At 42.1% G+C, this 22,734-nt stretch overlaps 1 protein-coding gene across 1 annotated transcript in view; it reads left to right on the top strand.

The window, feature by feature from the left end:
* LOC102388526 (interleukin-5 receptor subunit alpha-like) overlaps positions 1 to 19,082 on the top strand; it is a 44,121-nt gene extending 25,039 nt beyond the window's left edge. Inside the window, exons 3-9 of the mRNA XM_014521616.2 lie at positions 1,147 to 1,318; positions 6,243 to 6,394; positions 7,841 to 7,985; positions 9,149 to 9,257; positions 9,881 to 10,068; positions 13,070 to 13,206; positions 19,014 to 19,082. Coding sequence (XP_014377102.2) covers positions 1,216 to 1,318; positions 6,243 to 6,394; positions 7,841 to 7,985; positions 9,149 to 9,257; positions 9,881 to 10,068; positions 13,070 to 13,206; positions 19,014 to 19,082 — 903 coding nt within the window. The 5' untranslated portion in view covers positions 1,147 to 1,215. The remainder of the gene's footprint in view (positions 1 to 1,146; positions 1,319 to 6,242; positions 6,395 to 7,840; positions 7,986 to 9,148; positions 9,258 to 9,880; positions 10,069 to 13,069; positions 13,207 to 19,013) is intronic.
* Positions 19,083 to 22,734: the final 3,652 nt, after the last annotated feature.

Genomic DNA, 22,734 nt, shown 5'->3' with positions numbered 1-22,734 from the left:
CGCTCTTCCAGGTTCTTTAAGATTACTGTTGTATTTGGCTCCAAATGATAAACGAGCAGACTGCTGTGACTACAAGTCACTCCGCAGTGTTGTCTTGAGAACAAGGAACTGGCTTACAATAGTGTCGCTTGTCTGCCCTTTGTTCCTAATGGAGCCTCCGATTCTGACCTCTTTGGCTTGTCAGTTCCAAGTGATATAGGTCAGCTCCGACGACTGAATACACACTTGAAAAGATCATCTAGAATTTGAAAAAAAAGAGCAAAACCAGATTTGGTACTCTAAAGCAATGGACCAAATCACATTGTTTATGTGCATAGCATACCATCGCAAAAAGGGGTTTAAAAAAACCGTACATCCTTTACTTTAAACAGAAGTGCTAATACTACCTAATTATACAGATGGTGGTATGAACTGCATAGTTTGCTTTGAGATCTGTACTTAAATCATGAATAAAGTCTGTTTCACTTTTCAGTGATTGAATTTTTTTTCCAAAGTAGGCCTAATAACTTTCTGAGTTTACCTGAATTATGTGTTTTATATTCTAGTGAGAAAATTTCCAACTACTGTAAAGATAATATTTAAAAATTCTATATTTTAAATGTACCCTCTCTTTCTAATTTCTTTGTGTTCTCTGATAAACAACCAGAAGCACTGAAAAACCTGCCATGCATACAGAGAGTGCATGCAAACGTAAAAGAAACTGAGCTATAAGTTTCTTGATTTTTTAAAACGATATATTTCTTTCTTTCTCTTATTTAGAGTAAATGCTGGAATGTATGCACAGATGGCAGAACTACTCACATCAGTTGTTTTCATATTACAGGGTGCTTACTTCCTTGATTTTTTTTAGATTTACTTTTCATAAACCCTGTAAACTTTAGAGCTAATCTAACTTGTGTTGGGACCTGTTCAGCTCCTGGCAGCTCAGGGAATTACCCAGTTCATAAGTGAGGGAGACATAGAGACATACACTCATACCTCATCTATCCTCCCCTATATGCTGTTTAACCAGGGCTGAGAATTGATAAGATCATTGCTTTTAAAACAAAGCAGCTCATTTTGTATTCATGCTTTATGCCTAGCTAAGAAGCCACAGTGTTAAATAATACTGTTCTGCTACTGTAAAATAAATTTCATGTCTTAAAGGTCTTTTCAGCCACAAACAGAAACAAAGCCTTTTGGGTTCAACCAGAACAGAAGGGTAAAGCATTTAATATGGCATATTGTACGATTGCTCCAGTCATGAAAATGCTGAATCTCATCTGGTATAAGATGCTGATTTCTGTTAGCCTGGCAAGTGGAGAACCAACAGGTACTGGTAAGTGTTGTGCCATTGAAAGAATACATCAAGGGTCAGGTGGTCAAAAACCCTCAGCTCCCAGTGTTCATTTAACAACAGTGCCTTGAGGTAGGAAGCCAGAATACTGTCTTGCTTTAACCTAAAGCTCCTACATCTATGCATTCTTTATTCTTTCTCTGTATTTTCAATCACTCTTTTATTACAATACCTCAGGTACTTCACCAGCACTTGTCCTCAGGTCTGATCCACCACCTTGTTGAAGTCAACAGAAAGATTTTCACTGACTTCCCTGGGCTTTGAATCATGCCCCTTAGGCCTGGATTCTCTACAGCAACATTTCCCAAAGTGTGGGGCACACCCCCCTGGAGGAGTGCAAAAGATTCTTAGGGGGAAAGGACATTCTGCCCATGCACCTCCCACTACTTCAGCTGCTATGACGTCCTCCCCCTTGCCACCCCCATCGATTTCTTCCACTGACCAGCAATCAGAGCATAGACAGCAATCAGTGGCTGGGGAAAATTGTTGACAAATGCCACTAGGGACCATTTTTCCCCTTGCTGCTGATTCTCTCCACTCCTGGCTGCAGTTGATTCCGCTTGCTGGCAGTATTCAGAAGCCGGGGAAATCAGCAGCAGGGAAAGCAGTGGCAACAGCTAAAGTGGAGGGGGATATGCAAGAGTGCCTGACCCTGCTACATTGGGATATAAACCAAATTGGGGAAATGCTGCTGTTTGGTATTTAGATACTGGACTCCCATTGATTTCCTACAGCACCCTGTCCTCATAAACCTTATATACTCAGTGGGATTTTCATAAATATTATTTGGGCTGCTTGCAGTAGTATGAATTACAGGATTGGGTGCTTCAGCAAAAGCAAATGGCCAGGGTAAAGGGGCCTTTGGGACACTGACCTGCTCTGTGCTTTTCCCTTCAAGGTGGTTAGTATCACTGATAATGGTAGCCATTAACATGAATTCTTTAATTACACAAAAAATTACATTAAAAGAGGCTGGAAACTCAAGTGCTCAAAGGTTAGGAAAGACAAAATTAAAGTTACCTGTGCAACTTTTAATTCAGCCCCTTGCAGGATGATGGTGCATTCTTACATTATTACCTATTTTCCTGCAGGGTCCCTGCTTTATACAGTGCACAGGATAGGTCCAGTCAAGGAAGGAATTAGGGTTTACTACTGAAGACAACTGTTGGTTGGTTTCTTGCCTCATTTGTTGCAGTAGTTAGAAGGTGTTTAACTAATACTGCTGCAGATTGCATGAAGATAAAAGGTGGTTTTATCACCAAAGCGGCTAAGTGCTTCTCTTGAGAATTGGATTATGTTTCTATTTCTTCTATGAAATTCTCCTGTGATACTACCCAAGCCATGTTACTGAGGTGTTCACTAATATTTCAACATTGTATACATGTTGAAATATTATGTTAAGTGGTTACCAATTAATTATACCACATTAATTGCAGGCTTAGACCACAAAGCTATGAATATATGCATATCAAGTAAACATGGGCAGAAGGCAGATGTATCAGATGAAGTATGCTGTAGCTTACGAAATCTCATGCCTCCTTGAACAAGTTAGTCTACAGCGTGCCATGCTGCCATACCTTCTGCCTGACTTCAGACAAACATGGCTAACTCCCTCTCTATATACAGAGGATTAGCAGGGGAGAAAGCACAAAGGCATTTTGTTGACAGTTTAGGAATTGGGAAAGGGAGACTGATATAATGGACTGACTGCAGGTTTAAACATATTGATAGTGAATGAGAGATCACAGATAGGCTAGGGGTCGGTCGTGAAAGGGAAGACAAGTATTTTATGGTTAACAAGATAGAAAAAGGGAGCCAGAGTAAGGCAGGGCTATGAAAACAGTCTCTGCAGAAGTGTATGAGTGAGGCAAGACTGCATTTATTGAGACCAGAGGAAAAGATGCGAGTTGATAAGAATTCTGACTATTGTTAGAGGGGGGTTCCTGTTAGGGGGAGGGAGGGAGGGGAATAGTATGATTTAGCTGGGTTTGTACTCCAGGGGTAGCTGGAATACACCTTGGTGGCCACACAACCCTTACCCAGCTCCAGCCCTAGGGTGCCCTCTCCTGCCACACCATTTGATGTAATTGTTTGATGGGAAGGGAGGCTGCCTAATGGATCCTAGAGCTCACCCCAATTCCTCAAGATGACTGCTTATTCTCCCAGGCACCTGCTAGCAATAAGGGCTAGTTACGTGCTTCCAACCATTCTTTACACTGCACCCATGCTGCCCAGCAGTTACCAATTAATGGTGGGCATCTGGTCCCACCTCAGGCCCTTATACCCTTGTCAGAGCCTCAGGTTTCCTGGTCTCAGCCCTTATATCTTTGTCACAGCCTCAGGTTTCCTGGTCTTAGCCTCTTTTCCCTTGTCCTGGGCCTGACTTCTGGGTCCCAGCCTGAGCCTCATCCTCTCAGGTTATGCCCTCCACGGGCTCCTGGCCACTGGCCCTGGTCTCTCCCCCCTAGGGCTGTCTCTTCACTGCCTTCGGCACTGCATTTGCTGTAGCTCCATTTGGGCTCCTGGCCCCAGTGTCCTCTGTTCTGGGTCCCTGGCCCCCATCTCTGTCCCTCTCATGCACAAGAGCTGCCTGACCCTGGCTCTGCCCTCCCTGGGCACTGAGCCCCCGGGCCCTTGTCCAGCTCCTGTCTGAGCTAGATTTCCACCTTTCTTTCTCTGTCTTTAGGCTTGGATCTCTTCAGGTGCCCCACCATGGCCTCCACTCACTCCCCTTTCAGTCACTCCCAAACCACTTGTCAAAACTGTAACCCAGGTGTAAACCTTCTGGCAACCACAACTAAACCCCCTCTGGGTCCAAACATAAGCAACAGCTACCTACCTGCCTAACACAGCTTCTCCTTGCTTCAGCTAATAAGCCCCTGCAAGGCATCAACACTCTGTTCACCTTCCTTAAGCCAGCCCCAGTGCCAACTAGCAGTGCTCCAGGACCAGACTGCCTCTTCTGGGCTAAGCCCTGGGCTTTGGAATCTCTCCCTGGGTTACATCCCCCTGATAGCAAACCTTCGGCGTTTTATCTCCATTCCTAGTGGGTTTCAGGAGTCAGGGACCCCCTTCCCGCAGTCAGGGAGCTTCTTATTCTCCACCTTGCTGGGCCAGCCTGCCTGACCTGGCTCAGGTCCTAGGCTTATATGCAGCATAATCCCTGCCTCTTCCATTCCAGTGCCCCTCCAGCTAAGCACTGCTTTCTGGTTAGGGCCTGATGGCCAGGGATCCTGGTTCCCTCTGACAGAAAAACAACCCCAATTTCCAGGTTAAAAAAGTAACCTAAAATCCACATTTTTCCATGATCAAAATGAAACACCACTATATATACATCTATGTATTAGAAGACATACAAACAACTAAAACTCTTGGTTCCAAAATGATACCTTTTATTAGACCAACTGGGAAATCGCAGGAAAATGGTCCTTTTCTGCAAGCTTTCAGGATCAAAGTCTCTTCATGCCTCTATGTATTAGAGGCATTTCATTTTAATCACAGAAAAATGTGGATTTTGGGTTACTTTTTTAATGTGATAATTGGGGATTTTTATATCAGAGAAAACCAGGATCCCTGTTGATGGCTACTTGCCATGGCAGCTTATGATTGCTGCTCTAGCAGTATCCCTGCTGCATGAGCTAGGCTGTGCCCTACTGGCCTATTTCCTTAGCTCTATATTCCCTTACAGATAGTTTGCCCCGAGAAGAGTGCTCCTACCTGGCTGCAAGTTCACCCCTTCCCTCTTACGGACCGCTCTTTGCCTAGGAAGCAGTGTTTCTTTGCTGCCTTCCTTCTTGTGACTAGCCCCTGTTCAGCTATTTGGGCTGTGTCTGCTGCCTTTTCTCTCCCTAAATAAACAGGAGCCCAGGGCTCCCTGCTACATATGATTACTAACAATGTGTACATTATAAATATGATAATGCATACCAATGGCACACAGGGTGCAATATGGTTACAAAATTCTCATTTTTGTAACTTTTGAGGGCGTGACTTAACAACCGTACCCATGTTCCTTTAGCACACTTTGTGTTTAATTAATGTAGGTGGGGATGCAGCACAGTTATTAGGATAGCCATCCACACTCCCACCCACTGCTTTAGCTCTTAGTCCTAGGTTTCTTTTCCAGGCCATCCCTGTCTCCTTACTAGTACCCTACCATCAAGTCCAAGTCTTTTCCCTACTTTCTGCATCTAATCCCAATCTTCTGTCCTACTGAAAGGTTCTTTCTAAGCTATTCAGTTTCTCACTGAAGATTCATCTTTTATTCCCTGTGCACCCTCACCCTGCTGCCTGGGCTCAACACAGGGGGCACTGAAAAACCAAATGAAGTAGTTGTTTTGATTTTAGATCTGGTAGTCAGTCATTATGCCATCCAGAGCTATACCTGCAGAGAAAGTTCAGATCTGACCTGCTTCTGAGTATTCTCCATGTAGATAGGCTATTCAGGGACTTTAAGTAGAGACAATTTAGATATCATCTGATGAATGTATCTTAAGTGTTGGGATTTTTTATGAAGCTAAATTCAGGTGGATTTTAATGGGGATGGCAAAAAATCTAAACCTGACACAAAAACCACACTTCAAAATTTCAACTTTGTGTTCCAAGGTCTGGGTGTTAAGGAACTGGAAGAAAAAGACCTTGAGAACTTTCTAAAATGAGACAAAGCAGGCCTCATTCTCAGAAATGGCTGAACTATTTTTGGCCAATTTTTTTCACCAAAAGACAGGGATGTAGCTTATGCCTAAGCATGGAAAATTTCAGCCCAAACATTTAAGCTTTAGTAAAGTTATAAGCAACTGAAAAAAACCTGTTAATAGAAAATATCAGACAACCTTTTGATTATATGTGGGGTACTTTTCCAGACCCACATATAATCCAATAAGTGTAACTATCATTCTGTTCACAGCTCGTCTTATGGCACCCAGTGACCTGAGAGTTTCAAAACACTGGCCTGGAGTAATTCTATCCTGGAACAGCAATGTGAGGGAAGAAATGGAGATGAATGATGTGAAATATGTTTTGACTTATACATTTCTCAATTCAACGAAAGAAGTGAAAGTAAGTCACTTATTATGAGGGCTGACAAATGGTTAAAAAAAAATCGCAATTAATTGTGAGATTTAAAAAAAATAGTTGCAATTCATCGCAATTTTGATTGCACTGTTAAACAGTAGTCAGCACCCCCCCCCGAACAGCCTGCAGCCCGTGTTCCCTGGGGCTCCTCCGCCATGGTCACCAACAGCACACAGCTCTAGCCCCACTCCCGGCCCACTCCAGGTTCGCACCAGCCAGAACAGACCAGCTGGAACCTGTGTGAACAGCCCTGACCCCAAACCACTCCATGCCTGCTCCAGACTCATCTGCCTATGCTGAGCAGCAGCAGCCAGGCAGAAGCTGCTGCTTGGTGCAGGGGAAAAGTGGGCCCTCCTCCTCACCGCTGTTGAGCCCTTCTTGCTGCAGCCACCTGGAGCCTGGCCTGGGCTGCCCTGTGGCTCCTCTGCACTGACACTGCTGCTCTGCTCGGCGGCAGTAGTGGTGGTGGAGAGGAGCTGCAGGGCAGCCTGGGTATGGGATCTGGGAGGCTGCAGCAAGAAGGGCATGGCAGCAGGAAGAGGGAGGGGCCACTTTCCCCCAAGCCATCAGCAGCTTCTGCCCAGCTGTTGATGCTGCTGCCACGCTCAGCGTGGGCGGGCAGTCTGGAGTAGGTGCGGGCTAGGTTGGGGTTGGGGCTGTGCATGTGGTTTCCTGCTGGTCAAGAAGTGATCTGCTCCACTGGGCTGAATCCAGAGCAGGTAGAGGGCAGGCCCGGGTCAGGGCTGCATGTGCAGGTTTTGGTTGGTCCAGAACTGGTCCTCTCTGCCAGGATGGGTCTGGAGAGGGCATGGCGCAGGCCATATTTTCCCTACCCCTGGTCAAAATGGATGTGAGTGATTAATCCTCATTACAAAAATTGTGTTAATTTCTTTTGTGTTAATTATGTATGTTAATGTTGATTAACTGACAGCCCTACTTATTGCATATAATTTTAATTTTAAAATATAACACTTGATTTAAAGAATTCAGGTTATATTGGTTTTCTTTTTAATAAACAGTTATATCATCCAGGGATCCTATTTTTTACACTGATAAAAAAAAATCTGCCAATTTTTGCATTAAAAAAAAGTAACCCAAAATCCACATTTTTCCGTGATTAAAATGAAACCTCACTAATATATATATATCTTTCCATATATACGTGTGTGTGTATGTGTATATCTATATATACACATATATAGATATACACACACACACACACACACACACACACATATATATATACATATATACGTATATATGTATAGGTGTGTGTATATATATATATTAAAAAAATCATGGAAAAATGTGGATTTTGTGTTAGTTTTTTTAATCTGAAAATTGGGGATTTAAATCAGAGAAAACCAGAGCCCTGCATATAACACACAGTCCTGTTAATCGTATTGTAAATCTCTATTTTCTTTTTTCCAGGAAAGATGTTCAGAAACGGAAAAGAAGATAAGTCTCAATTTATATCCTGGCTTTGTTGCTAAAGTTAAAACACAGCTTCTCTTGAGTGGAACAAGGAACATTATTATGGAGAGTAACTGGACTGAGTTTATTTACACAACTCCTGGTCAGTTTGTTTTCTGCATACTATTAAGATATTAAAAATGTATGACAATAACCTACCTCAGTTCTAAGATCTGGCCAATGCTAACCATTTCTTTTCCATGCACTATTTTTAACACCTGAGGTATACCATGATTAGGCACCTACCAAACTTGCAATTATGTGATTTTTATGGAAACTCTGAATTCAGACAGGCTCAATGAAAAATGACTGGTTCCATGAAAAACAGTGGGCTCCATGATTTTGGTGGGCTTGCTGCTGCTGTAAAAAAACCCCAACTTACTGAAAAAAAAATGCTGGCTTCCCAGTCATGCAGCCTGCTAGGAGAAAAGGGAGGGTGGAGGGCTATCGGCACAAAGAGCTGCTGCCTCTTATTGCTGATTGGTTGAGAGAGCTACTTGATGTGTGGCCTCACCCATCTCCACCAATCAACAGTGAGGGGCAGAGTTGCATGGCAGACCACCCTCACAACCAATCAGCAGTGAGTGGTGGGGCCATTTGATGGACAGCTTTCACAAACAATCAGGAGTGAGAGGTGGGACCACTGGGGCCTCCTTGGCCAATTGGAGGTGTGGGGGCCCATTGTGCTCAGCCCATGAAAATGATGGTTGGCCTCAGGGTCTGCCTGCAAAATTGGCCAGCCGTCTCCTTGAATTAGGTAGATCCCCTAATCATAATACAATATAAAAGCATTGTCTCAAAGCCAATAATCTCATTTCATAGGCTGCACAGTGGGAAAGATAGGTGGAAGTACAATGCTTCAACAAAAGTACTACCTTTGGTCTACAGAGTAAAATGAAGAAACCACCCATTGTTCTCTTGGACTTCCCTGGCCACTGCATTGTTTGTGGAGCCTTCCTTCCATAGCAGATGGTTGCTAGAGAATCCAGAGTGTGGTGGTTTTACTTAGCTACTTAGCTACTGCAAGATAAATTGTCCTGTCTGCAAATGGTTTAATGGAGGAATTCCTGGCAAAACAAGTAAAAATATTATCTGATTCCAACTGTTGTGGAGGTAGTGGCAGACACTTCAGCTGTCTTTTAGAAATTGGGATCCATTCCTTTATCTCTCTCTCATGGATTTGTGTTGGGACCTATCATAAGAAACAATGTAAAATTTGCAACAACACTTCATCCTGTTTTGTTTTTTGTTTTTTTTTGCTTACAGTGTATATTCAAAATCTCTCATGTGTCATATACAACATTTCTAATTTAAATTGTACGTGGGATATTAAAACAGAAGCTCCTGAAGATGTTCAGTATTTTCTTTCCTATAGGTAAGAACAGGGGTGGGCAATTATTTCGGCCCACGGGCCACATAGGCAGTTCTGGGGAGCTCCCCCTACAACAGCTATTGACAACATGCCACCGCCACAGGCCCACCCCTGACCCTGGACTGCCTCACTTTTCTAGGCAGCCCAGGTGCCCCCAGTAGCTCCTTCTGGCTACCACTGCCACTGGCCCAAGCCCCATGGTACTGGCAGGGACCCACATACAGAGCCCCAACCCCAGCCAGTGCCCACTCCAGACTCAGCCCAGAACAGCAAACCAGCTGTAGACCAGCCAGAACCTATGATCACAGCCCCAACCCCGGCCTGCTCTGCACCTGCTCTGGACTGCCTGCCCACGCTGAGCAGTGGCAGTGGATAAGCAGAAGGTTCTGCTCAGCCCTCCCCCCACCCCCTCACTGCATACCCAGCAGGACATGCCATGGGCCAGGCAGTGCCTAATCCAGATGGGGCCAAGAAACTCACCATGGGCTAGACAAAGTCCCTCCACAGGCCAGATCCAGCCCATGGGCCATATTTTGCCCACCCTTGGGTAAGAGTCTCATTTAAACAAGGGTAAAGCAATATTCAAAATCTTCTGAGCTCTAAAATACTCTTATTGGCTTACACAGGCACAATAAAAGAGATTATGAATGCCAGCTACATTTTAAAAATATAAACAAGAAAAACACTGGTTGCCACTTCAAAGAAGTATATTTTATACCTCCAAGCAAAATCAAATTAAATATATCTGTAAAGGATTTAAGAAATAATTTAGGAACACATACCTATTACAAAGCCTTTATCCCTCAGAGAATAGGTAAGTGTTTTCTGTTATTGAATATTTTTATCAAATGTTCACAATGTGATTTCACTGAGGAAGACAAGTGTGACTGTTTATATGCATTAATGTTTGGGTAAAACTTCTGCAATCTCAAAAGCTGATACGGTCCAGAAAAAGTATTTTTGTCTGTAGCATACAATAATTATTCATAATTAGAGCTCCTTGAAAAATGATAGATTATTTATGAAAAGAAATAAAAATATTGAAAATATTTGTTCTTCACATTTTGAAAAGTAGTGATTTATTTTTAAAATTTTGACTATCTTCATAGATTTTTCCTATGGAAAAGATTGACTTTTACCCTTCATTTCCTCCTCCTTTTCCTTTCTCCCTCTCTTTATTATCCCCTTTATTTCCCTTTTCCACCTTTTTTTTCACTTGAAAAGCAGAGAAGCAAAAATTGAAAATAAATAATCTTCTTAATTTTGGAAATTATTTAAAAGGAAGACTTTTCATGAAGACTTCTATTTATTTCAAAGGTTTTTTTGTCAAAATTATACAATTTATTTGAAGACAATGAACTTGAAATGATCATTTTTGCTGATCATATACGTTTATTTTTTCATTGTCTGTCATAAATTTTTATAGTTGTCTAAGAGGTGAAAAGCTTTGATGGTAGGTGTTGGTAGTTTCCTTTTTAACTCTGATTCACATTCTGATTTAATTACCCTTAAATGTTGATTCTAACCTCAGCTACACCAGAGAAAATCGGGAATGTCTCCACTGAAATCAAAGCAAAAAGAAGTCCATTACTGTTGTTTCAACTTTCCACCACTGTAAATTATTTCAGAACACAGCCCACACCCAAAGCTGAGTCTCATCTATATTCTGAGTGACATTCTGATCATATTTGTATTGATTTATATCAATGGGATTTCATGACATTACTTGAAATTAAATTATGAGCGAGTCTGGCCCAAAAGCAAGATATTGCACTTACAAGAGATTTCAATTTGGAATATTGGTTTTTGAAGTGAACCAAAACAATTTTTAACTTCCTGTGAAATGGAAATTGTGAAATAAAACCCAACACAAAACAATAGAAACATGCATGGTGTTTCTGAAACTCCCTCGAGGCTGCAGCAACAAAGGGCCTTGTTATACGTTGCACTTTAAACTACTCAAGTGTTGGTCAGTGTTAGTGCTTCTCTGACTGTCCCTCATCTGCACAGCTGTGACTTGTCATTAGAGGGCTGATGAGCAGGGTGATTAATAGGAATCCTGGTTTTCTCTGATAAAAAAAAAATATATCCCTAATTTTCGGGTTAAAAAAAGTTACCCCAAATCCACGTTTTTCTGTGATCAAAATGAAATGCCACTATCTATCTATCTATCTATCTATCTATCTATCTATCTATCATAAACAGTAGGGGTGGAGTGGACCTCGCAAGATCATTGGGTCCAACCCCCCTGCCCAAGGGGTAGGAAGTCAGCAGGGGTCAAATGATCCCAGCAAGATAGGCATCCAAGTTTTTTTTTTCAAAGTATCCAGAATAGGTGCTTGCACCACCTCTGGGGGTGGTCTATTCCAGGCCCTGGGAACTCAGACAGTAAAAATTTTCACAGTAGTGTGGTGTGTGCAAGCCACGCTAATTAAAAGCACCTGAGCATCTTGTGTATCAGCGTCTCCACACTGAAAAGTGACGGCAAGTCACTTTGCACCAAAGCTCATCGAACAAGCTTTAAAGTACCCCACTGCCATTTTTCAGTGTGAGGACGCTGATGCACATGATGCTGAAGGCTGCTGGTATGCATTAATTTCTGCGCTCCAGCAGACTCGATTAATCAAGTCTGTTCTGACTTGCTGTATTTACAGAATATCGGAGTAGCCTCACTGCACCTCTATAGGAGCCCATTAGTGTCATCAGTCTGGGCACACTTCGCATGCTTAAGTAGTTCTTAAACAGATTTTTTTCCCATTTAACAAGCAGTTTGGTTCTACAGCTGCTGGTTTATGAAGTTGCAGCCATCCAGCAACAGAATAAATGCATACACAATCTATCATGCATAACAAAATGGAGCAGTTTTGTCCATAATGGTCTGTTAACAGTTTAAGAAAGGCACTCATTACCCAAAAGAAGGTAGATCATGGGAGGAATCATGCTATTTTCAGAGTTGCAGGACTTCCACAAAGCACTGCAGGTATCCCACAATGCACTGTTCAATACACAAAGCATAGAGCCAGCAACAGTCCAAAGGTCTTTGGGACACTTGTCTGCGATGCTGAGTACACATTTCAGAGTCTATCCTCTCATTCAAGAGGGATGTGGATAGCCTGGAGAGGGTCCAGAGAAGGGCCACTCGTATGGTTAAGGGCTTGCAGGCCAAGCCCTATGAGGAGAGACTGGGGCACCTGGTCCTCTTCAGCCTCCGCAAGAGAAGGTTGAGAGGCGACCTTGTGGCTGCCTGTAAGTTCGTCACGGGGGCACAGAAGGGAATTGGTGAGGTTTTATTCACCAAGGCGCCCCCGGGGGTTACAAGAAATAATGGCCACAAGCTAGCAGAGAGGAGATTTAGATTAGACATTAGGACTTCTTCACAGTTAGAGTGGCCAAGGTCTGGAATGGGCTCCCAAGGGAGGTGGTGCTCTCCCCTACCCTGGGGGTCTTCAAGAGGAGGTTGGATAGGCATCTAACTGGGGTCATCTAGCCCCAGCCCTCTTTCCTGCCTATGCAGGGGGTCGAACTCGATGATCTATTGAGGTCCTTTCTGACCCTAGCATCTATGAATCTATGAATCTATGGGGAAACAATGATTCAATCATGCGATAGAAGCTGGTGCTTTATCTAGGTGAAATTATTGCGTGCCAGTAAGTATGTAACATTTGCTGTAAAGCAGCTTCCTGTGAAATAAGCCTTATCCTGTGTCAGTTATCCCAAAAATGTGAATAGTGTATTTTACTTTGGCTGTATTCTATTCGTTTGAACACATACTGAAAGAGTATGAAATGCTTACTCCTCCCTTTGCTTATTTTCAGAAAAACTGAACCCTCCAAATAATGTGTCTATTGCCCTTGAAAATGGAAGCATTCGTATTTCCTGGAAACATCCACCTAATATTGGTTCCTCAAAGAGGTCCTGCTTTATATACCAGGTGAAAATTAGAGATCTAAAGGTATGCAGTTTTATGTCAATACATTTCTTAACCAGCTCTATGCCATCAGGCCACCACTTAGGTTAATCTGAGTTAAATCTTAATTAAACTACTAAGAAATCCCAAGTACCTTTGAGAGTGACTCAGTTTTGACCACTTTTATTTCTAAGCAGAGCTGTTTGAAGAATGGAGACCTATTTTCATGTGGGAGTGGTTTAGACTCATTGCAAAGGAACTGATTTTTGTTCATATTTTTTAATTGAAAATATTATTAAACCTACTACAAAACAATTATTGAAATGTTTCATTTACTGGTAAATGAATTCAATAAGATAAAAAATATAGAATACATCTCTCTTAAAAATAAAATAAATGGTACTAAATGGGAAAAACAAACTCTAAAAAGTGGTAAGACATCTCTATGAGAAAACTTGATTAAGAAAAAAATAACAATTTTTAGATTAAAAATATCCAGTATTTGCTATTGATTAGCTTTAGTTCTGATTAATTGATATTCAAAGCATTCTTGGGCAGTATTATTCTACAGGATGCTGTTGGAAGTTGTTTTTCACATTACTTATGGTTAAACATCTTGTTACTTATTATTAAACATCTCATATTTTGCAAGAGGGTGAGTAGAGGTCCACATTTTGCCACGGTCCAAATTCTATGCTGCTATTTTAACATACTTCTTTCTTGATATTCTCATGCAGTTTCATTTTTTCTCTTTACAAAGGTTTTGAAAAGAGCTAGTGGGGACTCAGCTCCTCAAGGAACCTGGGTAGGGGAACTTCCAGGGAATCATCCCTGAGCACCAGGGAGAGCAGAATGGCCTGGTAAGGGCTGGAGGCATTCCCTACTTACCTGTAGGGACATCAGTGGCAGTGGTGGATGCAGCAGCAGCTGCGCTTTAGAAGTGTGTGCTCACTGTGTATCGGTGGGTGCACTGAGGCATCTGGTAGAACCAGATGTCCAGTGCCAGCTGGGGGGGAGGAAGGCACAGTGCAGGCATAGTGTAGTGCAGGGGCAGAACAGAGGCTGCTCTGGGAGCAGAGCACTCAGCTGTTCCCTCCGACGCTGGTGAGGGAAGTAGCCTGAAGACTGAGTGCTTGGATGAGCACTCAGCACCTGGTACCCAGGCATAGGCGATGCATAGGGGGAAACGGGGAGCATGTGATTTGCCCTTGCTGGCCAGGGGGTGGGGGTGCCAAGTGCCCCTGATGAGATTGGAGACTTCTGGTTTTGCCACCAATGCTGCAATTGGCTGCTGGGGGTCCACCCCCCTCCCCAGTTGGCTATCAGCCACTGGTGCTCCCCCAGACTCTGGAGGCACCAGTTGCCCATGTGTCCAGGGCTGTGTAGAGCTGTCTGGGACTTCCTCATGGCAACTAGGACAGCAGGGATCTGATCGCTGCGAGGGAATGGCACTGATGGTTCCTTAACGAGACCTGAGCCAGGACCTTTAGAGAAGTGGGGCCAGCACGTGAGACAGTGCCCAGCAGGGCCAAAATTGATTTATTAACTCTGTAATTGACTTACTGTTCTTTAATTAACCTGGCAGCAAAAAGTGTTAGTTTCCCAGCAGGGCTGAGTGAAAGAAATGCAGGGAGGCTGCCTAAGGGGTCATTGAGCCTGACTCAAAGGCCAGAAGTTTTTGCTATATTTGGAGGACAGTTATTTAGTCAGGAGAACACTGATGCAAACCTGAGAGGTGCCTCTAAGATGAAAACCCTGGAACTTGAAAACCAGGACTGAGAAACTGCTTCTGTAGACTTGATCCAGCATCAAGTGCCTGGGTATTTTTTGTTCCCTTTTTATTTAATATTGGCCTTGGGACCTTAAACACCTGGTTGGCATGTAGATTGGGTGAAGGGAAGGCAGAAGCCTCACAAGAAAAAACATCCACACACAGAGCCCCAATCCAGAACCTTCTGCTCATTTAAATAAAATCAAGATATGGTGGGTGAGACTAGAAGGGTGGCTCCTAAGCATGTGTTTTAAGGCCAAGCTGTCAGCCTACAAGTCGAAGACTATAGAAGGCTCAGACTCTCAAGCTTGGTGGTACTGGACCTATCTCCAGCTCTGGTACACTCTGGCAGCTTCATATAAACTCTTCTCACTAGTTCTCTCATATTCACAAATATTTCCAGAGGCTTTTGTTCTCCTGAGTTAGGAGAAACAACCTAATCTGCCTTAGATTCCCCACAAGATTAGCAGATAGACTCCTGTTGAATCAGCTCTTCATTTATCTAAACAAACCCTTAACAAGTGAGTCAGATAACCCATAATACCTCTCTGGATCAGCTAGTGGAAAAAGGAGGCCTGATCCATCCCACTTTACAAGGCTTCTGGTTCCATATAGGAGCAATGGCCAAAGTTCTCAATGCCATTTTTGTCCCAGGTATGAACTGTATCTTATGACCATCCTCCTCTCTCCAAATAATTCTTTGAAGTAGCTGCCCTCCTAAGGTATGTTGAAAACGATAAATGGTCTTGCGAAACATTTTATTTGGCTTTAATGGAAGGACAGAAACAGAAAACATCCACAAACAGAGCATGGAGTGGGGGCATGGGAGGATACAAGTTATATCACAGTTCCTGGGAAGCTTTAGGTCCATCTGATAAAAATCCCCAATTTTGGGGTTATAAAAAGTAACCCAAAATCCATATTTTTCTGTGATCAAAATGAAACATCACTATATATATGTGTATGTATTAGTGGCATTTCATTTTAACCATGGGAAAATGTGGATTTTGGGTTACTTTTTTAACCCCCAAATTGGGGATTTTTTAATCAGAGAAAATCAGTATCCCTGCTGATAAGAGAGAGGAAGAGTATTCAAGGACTCTCATCAGCCTAATAAAAAGATTTTAATTTTACTTTGAAGAGAGCACAAAAATGAGTAATAAACAGGTACTGAATTGGTGTTGAGACTAAAATGAAGTGGGCAGATGGGAGGTGACATTGCAATAGTGTAATAGAAAAAACAAGATGGAGACAAAGAGAACAATTTGGCAAGCACCTGAGATGGCTCTAAAGAAATGGCCTGGGTACAGGGAATAAATGGGAAGGACTTCAAGTTTAACAACACAAACATAACGTGGATTTAATTGGCAACATAGAGATTTGGTAGTATAAATTACAACATCAGAATATTAGATTAAAAGGGTATAGTTTGTTCCAGAAAGACAGACAAAGAAAAAGAGTAAAAGTACTTCACAGTATATCAAGGATGCATGAATTTGCTCTGAAGTCCAGGAAGAGGTAAGAGGAAGACATAGTACATTTTCCTTGGTGAAGATGGAGAGTGTTGGAGACAACTTCCTAGTATACATGTTAAAGAAGCCACCTAGGGGTCATGCTCTTTTTGACCTGTTGCTCACAAACAGGGGGAAAAAATTGGGGAATGTAGTAGTGGATGCCAACTTGAGAAGCAGCAACCATGAGATGAGAACTCAGGATTCTGAGGAAAGGCCAGAAGGATAGCAGCAGGTATCAACCCTGGACTTCAGAAAAGCAGACTTTGATTCAGTCAGGGAACTGATGGGCAGGATCCCCTGGAAGGCCAGTCTGAAGGGGAGAGTGTTGAATCCAGGAGTGCTGGCTGTATTTTAAAGAAACCTTACTGAGGGAGTAAGAACAAACAATCCCAATGTTCTAGGCAGACTAGCAAGTATGGCAGAAGACCAGCTTGGCTTATCAGGGAACTCTTCAGTGAGCTAAAACACAGAAAGGAAGCTTATAAGAAGTGGAAACCTGGACAAAGAACTAGGGAGGAGTATAGGAGATATTGCTTGGGCATGCAGGGCTGAAATCAGGAAGACCAAAGCACAATTGGAGTTGCTAGAAAAGGACGTGAAGGAGTAACAAGAAGGCTTTCTACAAGTATGTCAGCAACAAGAAGAACAGAGAAATAGTGGATCCTTTACTAAATGGTGGAGGCAAACTAGTGACAGAGGATTCAGGAAAGGCTGAAGTACTCAATGCCTTTCCACCCCATTCTTCACAGGCAAAGTCAGCTCGCAGACTACTGCACTGGGCAGCACAGTTTGGGGAGGAGGTGAGCAGGCAACAGTTGCAATAGATCAGGTTAGGTACTATTTAGAAAAGCTGGACATGAACAAGTCCATGCAGCCGGATGCACATGAGGGTGCTGAGGGAGTTGGCCAATGTGATAGTAGAGCTGCTGGGCATCATCTTTGAAAACTCATAGAGAATGGGAGAAGTCCTAGATGATTGGAAAATGCCAAATATAGTGCACATCTTTAAAAAAGGGAAGAAGAACTACAGACTGGTCAGCCTCACCTCAGTCCCTGGAAAAATCATGGAGCAGGTCCTCAAGGTATTGATTTCTAAGCACTTGGAGAAAGTGATTAGCAGGGATCCTGGTTTTCTCTGATAAAAAAAAATCCCTAATTTTCAGGTAAAAAAAAAATCCAAAATCCCCAATTTTCAGGTAAAAAAAAAATCCAAAATCCCCAATTTTCAGGTAAAAAAAAAATCCAAAATCCCCAATTTTCAGGTAAAAAAAAAATCCAAAATCCCCAATTTTCAGGTAAAAAAAAAATCCAAAATCCCCAATTTTCAGGTAAAAAAAAAATCCAAAATCCCCAATTTTCAGGTAAAAAAAAAATCCAAAATCCCCAATTTTCAGGTAAAAAAAAAATCCAAAATCCCCAATTTTCAGGTAAAAAAAAAATCCAAAATCCCCAATTTTCAGGTAAAAAAAAAATCCAAAATCCCCAATTTTCAGGTAAAAAAAAAATCCAAAATCCCCAATTTTCAGGTAAAAAAAAAATCCAAAATCCCCAATTTTCAGGTAAAAAAAAAATCCAAAATCCCCAATTTTCAGGTAAAAAAAAAATCCAAAATCCCCAATTTTCAGGTAAAAAAAAAATCCAAAATCCCCAATTTTCAGGTAAAAAAAAAATCCAAAATCCCCAATTTTCAGGTAAAAAAAAAATCCAAAATCCCCAATTTTCAGGTAAAAAAAAAATCCAAAATCCCCAATTTTCAGGTAAAAAAAAAATCCAAAATCCCCAATTTTCAGGTAAAAAAAAAATCCAAAATCCCCAATTTTCAGGTAAAAAAAAAATCCAAAATCCCCAATTTTCAGGTAAAAAAAAAATCCAAAATCCCCAATTTTCAGGTAAAAAAAAAATCCAAAATCCCCAATTTTCAGGTAAAAAAAAAATCCAAAATCCCCAATTTTCAGGTAAAAAAAAAATCCAAAATCCCCAATTTTCAGGTAAAAAAAAAATCCAAAATCCCCATTTTTCCCTGATTAAAATGAAACACCTCTAATACATAAATGTATATGTAGTGGTGTTTCATTTTAATCATGGAAAAATGTGGATTTTGGCTTACTTTTTTATCCAAAAATTGTGGATTTTTTTTTTAATCAGAAAAACCAGGATCCCTGGTGATTAGGAACAGTCAGCATGGATTGTCCAAGGACAAGTCATGCCTGACCAACTTGATTGTTTTCTGTGATGAGACAACTGGCTCCACAGATACGGGGAGACTAGTGAAGGTGATATACTTTGACTTTCACAAGGCTTTTCATACCGTCTCCCACAACATTCTCTCAGGTAAGCTAAGGAAGTATGGATCGCATGATTGGTCTGTAAGGTGGAAAGGAAACGGGCTGAATCACTGGGCTCAGAGGGTAGTAGTCAATGGTTCAATGTAAATGAATCTGTTTTTGGCTAGGAAGGCCAATCCTAGAGCCACAAATGCCACAGGTGATGGTTAAAGGGAGAGTTGGACCACAGTTTTCTTGGTCTTCTTTCCTTTACTTATGTTTCTGTTGTTTTGTTTCCTCCAGGGCAAGATGGTTTTCCTTGAAGTAAGATGTCCTTCTCTCACAAGACGTCACCATGTAGCCCTGTCTTAGGCTAGCTTTTTCCAATTTGTGGTGTCAATGCCACACTTCTTAATGTTCACCTTATGGGTGTCCTTGAAACATTTCCTCTGGCCCCCATGTAATGAGATGGGGCCTTTCTGTTTTTGCCACCAATGCTGCAATTGGCTGCTGGGGGTCCACCCCCCTCCCCAGTTGGCTATCAGCCACTGGTGCTCCCCCAGACTCTGGAGGCACCAGTTGCCCATGTGTCCAGGGCTGTGTAGAGCTGTCTGGGACTTCCTCATGGCAACTAGGACAGCAGGGATCTGATCGCTGCGAGGGAATGGCACTGATGGTTCCTTAACGAGACCTGAGCCAGGACCTTTAGAGAAGTGGGGCCAGCACGTGAGACAGTGCCCAGCAGGGCCAAAATTGATTTATTAACTCTGTAATTGACTTACTGTTCTTTAATTAACCTGGCAGCAAAAAGTGTTAGTTTCCCAGCAGGGCTGAGTGAAAGAAATGCAGGGAGGCTGCCTAAGGGGTCATTGAGCCTGACTCAAAGGCCAGAAGTTTTTGCTATATTTGGAGGACAGTTATTTAGTCAGGAGAACACTGATGCAAACCTGAGAGGTGCCTCTAAGATGAAAACCCTGGAACTTGAAAACCAGGACTGAGAAACTGCTTCTGTAGACTTGATCCAGCATCAAGTGCCTGGGTATTTTTTGTTCCCTTTTTATTTAATATTGGCCTTGGGACCTTAAACACCTGGTTGGCATGTAGATTGGGTGAAGGGAAGGCAGAAGCCTCACAAGAAAAAACATCCACACACAGAGCCCCAATCCAGAACCTTCTGCTCATTTAAATAAAATCAAGATATGGTGGGTGAGACTAGAAGGGTGGCTCCTAAGCATGTGTTTTAAGGCCAAGCTGTCAGCCTACAAGTCGAAGACTATAGAAGGCTCAGACTCTCAAGCTTGGTGGTACTGGACCTATCTCCAGCTCTGGTACACTCTGGCAGCTTCATATAAACTCTTCTCACTAGTTCTCTCATATTCACAAATATTTCCAGAGGCTTTTGTTCTCCTGAGTTAGGAGAAACAACCTAATCTGCCTTAGATTCCCCACAAGATTAGCAGATAGACTCCTGTTGAATCAGCTCTTCATTTATCTAAACAAACCCTTAACAAGTGAGTCAGATAACCCATAATACCTCTCTGGATCAGCTAGTGGAAAAAGGAGGCCTGATCCATCCCACTTTACAAGGCTTCTGGTTCCATATAGGAGCAATGGCCAAAGTTCTCAATGCCATTTTTGTCCCAGGTATGAACTGTATCTTATGACCATCCTCCTCTCTCCAAATAATTCTTTGAAGTAGCTGCCCTCCTAAGGTATGTTGAAAACGATAAATGGTCTTGCGAAACATTTTATTTGGCTTTAATGGAAGGACAGAAACAGAAAACATCCACAAACAGAGCATGGAGTGGGGGCATGGGAGGATACAAGTTATATCACAGTTCCTGGGAAGCTTTAGGTCCATCTGATAAAAATCCCCAATTTTGGGGTTATAAAAAGTAACCCAAAATCCATATTTTTCTGTGATCAAAATGAAACATCACTATATATATGTGTATGTATTAGTGGCATTTCATTTTAACCATGGGAAAATGTGGATTTTGGGTTACTTTTTTAACCCCCAAATTGGGGATTTTTTAATCAGAGAAAATCAGTATCCCTGCTGATAAGAGAGAGGAAGAGTATTCAAGGACTCTCATCAGCCTAATAAAAAGATTTTAATTTTACTTTGAAGAGAGCACAAAAATGAGTAATAAACAGGTACTGAATTGGTGTTGAGACTAAAATGAAGTGGGCAGATGGGAGGTGACATTGCAATAGTGTAATAGAAAAAACAAGATGGAGACAAAGAGAACAATTTGGCAAGCACCTGAGATGGCTCTAAAGAAATGGCCTGGGTACAGGGAATAAATGGGAAGGACTTCAAGTTTAACAACACAAACATAACGTGGATTTAATTGGCAACATAGAGATTTGGTAGTATAAATTACAACATCAGAATATTAGATTAAAAGGGTATAGTTTGTTCCAGAAAGACAGACAAAGAAAAAGAGTAAAAGTACTTCACAGTATATCAAGGATGCATGAATTTGCTCTGAAGTCCAGGAAGAGGTAAGAGGAAGACATAGTACATTTTCCTTGGTGAAGATGGAGAGTGTTGGAGACAACTTCCTAGTATACATGTTAAAGAAGCCACCTAGGGGTCATGCTCTTTTTGACCTGTTGCTCACAAACAGGGGGAAAAAATTGGGGAATGTAGTAGTGGATGCCAACTTGAGAAGCAGCAACCATGAGATGAGAACTCAGGATTCTGAGGAAAGGCCAGAAGGATAGCAGCAGGTATCAACCCTGGACTTCAGAAAAGCAGACTTTGATTCAGTCAGGGAACTGATGGGCAGGATCCCCTGGAAGGCCAGTCTGAAGGGGAGAGTGTTGAATCCAGGAGTGCTGGCTGTATTTTAAAGAAACCTTACTGAGGGAGTAAGAACAAACAATCCCAATGTTCTAGGCAGACTAGCAAGTATGGCAGAAGACCAGCTTGGCTTATCAGGGAACTCTTCAGTGAGCTAAAACACAGAAAGGAAGCTTATAAGAAGTGGAAACCTGGACAAAGAACTAGGGAGGAGTATAGGAGATATTGCTTGGGCATGCAGGGCTGAAATCAGGAAGACCAAAGCACAATTGGAGTTGCTAGAAAAGGACGTGAAGGAGTAACAAGAAGGCTTTCTACAAGTATGTCAGCAACAAGAAGAACAGAGAAATAGTGGATCCTTTACTAAATGGTGGAGGCAAACTAGTGACAGAGGATTCAGGAAAGGCTGAAGTACTCAATGCCTTTCCACCCCATTCTTCACAGGCAAAGTCAGCTCGCAGACTACTGCACTGGGCAGCACAGTTTGGGGAGGAGGTGAGCAGGCAACAGTTGCAATAGATCAGGTTAGGTACTATTTAGAAAAGCTGGACATGAACAAGTCCATGCAGCCGGATGCACATGAGGGTGCTGAGGGAGTTGGCCAATGTGATAGTAGAGCTGCTGGGCATCATCTTTGAAAACTCATAGAGAATGGGAGAAGTCCTAGATGATTGGAAAATGCCAAATATAGTGCACATCTTTAAAAAAGGGAAGAAGAACTACAGACTGGTCAGCCTCACCTCAGTCCCTGGAAAAATCATGGAGCAGGTCCTCAAGGTATTGATTTCTAAGCACTTGGAGAAAGTGATTAGCAGGGGGCCTGGGTTTTTTTCATAAAAAAAAAAACCCAATTTTTATGGAAAAAAAAAAACCAAAAACCCTCTGATAAAAAAAAATCCCTAATTTTCAGGTAAAAAAAAAATCCAAAATCCCCAATTTTCAGGTAAAAAAAAAATCCAAAATCCCCATTTTTCCCTGATTAAAATGAAACACCTCTAATACATAAATGTATATGTAGTGGTGTTTCATTTTAATCATGGAAAAATGTGGATTTTGGCTTACTTTTTTATCCAAAAATTGTGGATTTTTTTTTTAATCAGAAAAACCAGGATCCCTGGTGATTAGGAACAGTCAGCATGGATTGTCCAAGGACAAGTCATGCCTGACCAACTTGATTGTTTTCTGTGATGAGACAACTGGCTCCACAGATACGGG

Source organism: Alligator sinensis, unplaced genomic scaffold, assembly GCF_000455745.1.
Source record: "Alligator sinensis unplaced genomic scaffold, ASM45574v1 scaffold395_1, whole genome shotgun sequence".
Taxonomy (NCBI): Eukaryota; Metazoa; Chordata; order Crocodylia; family Alligatoridae; genus Alligator; species Alligator sinensis.
Note: the sequence above shows the minus strand (reverse complement) of the source record. Positions and strands in the feature narration are given on the sequence as shown.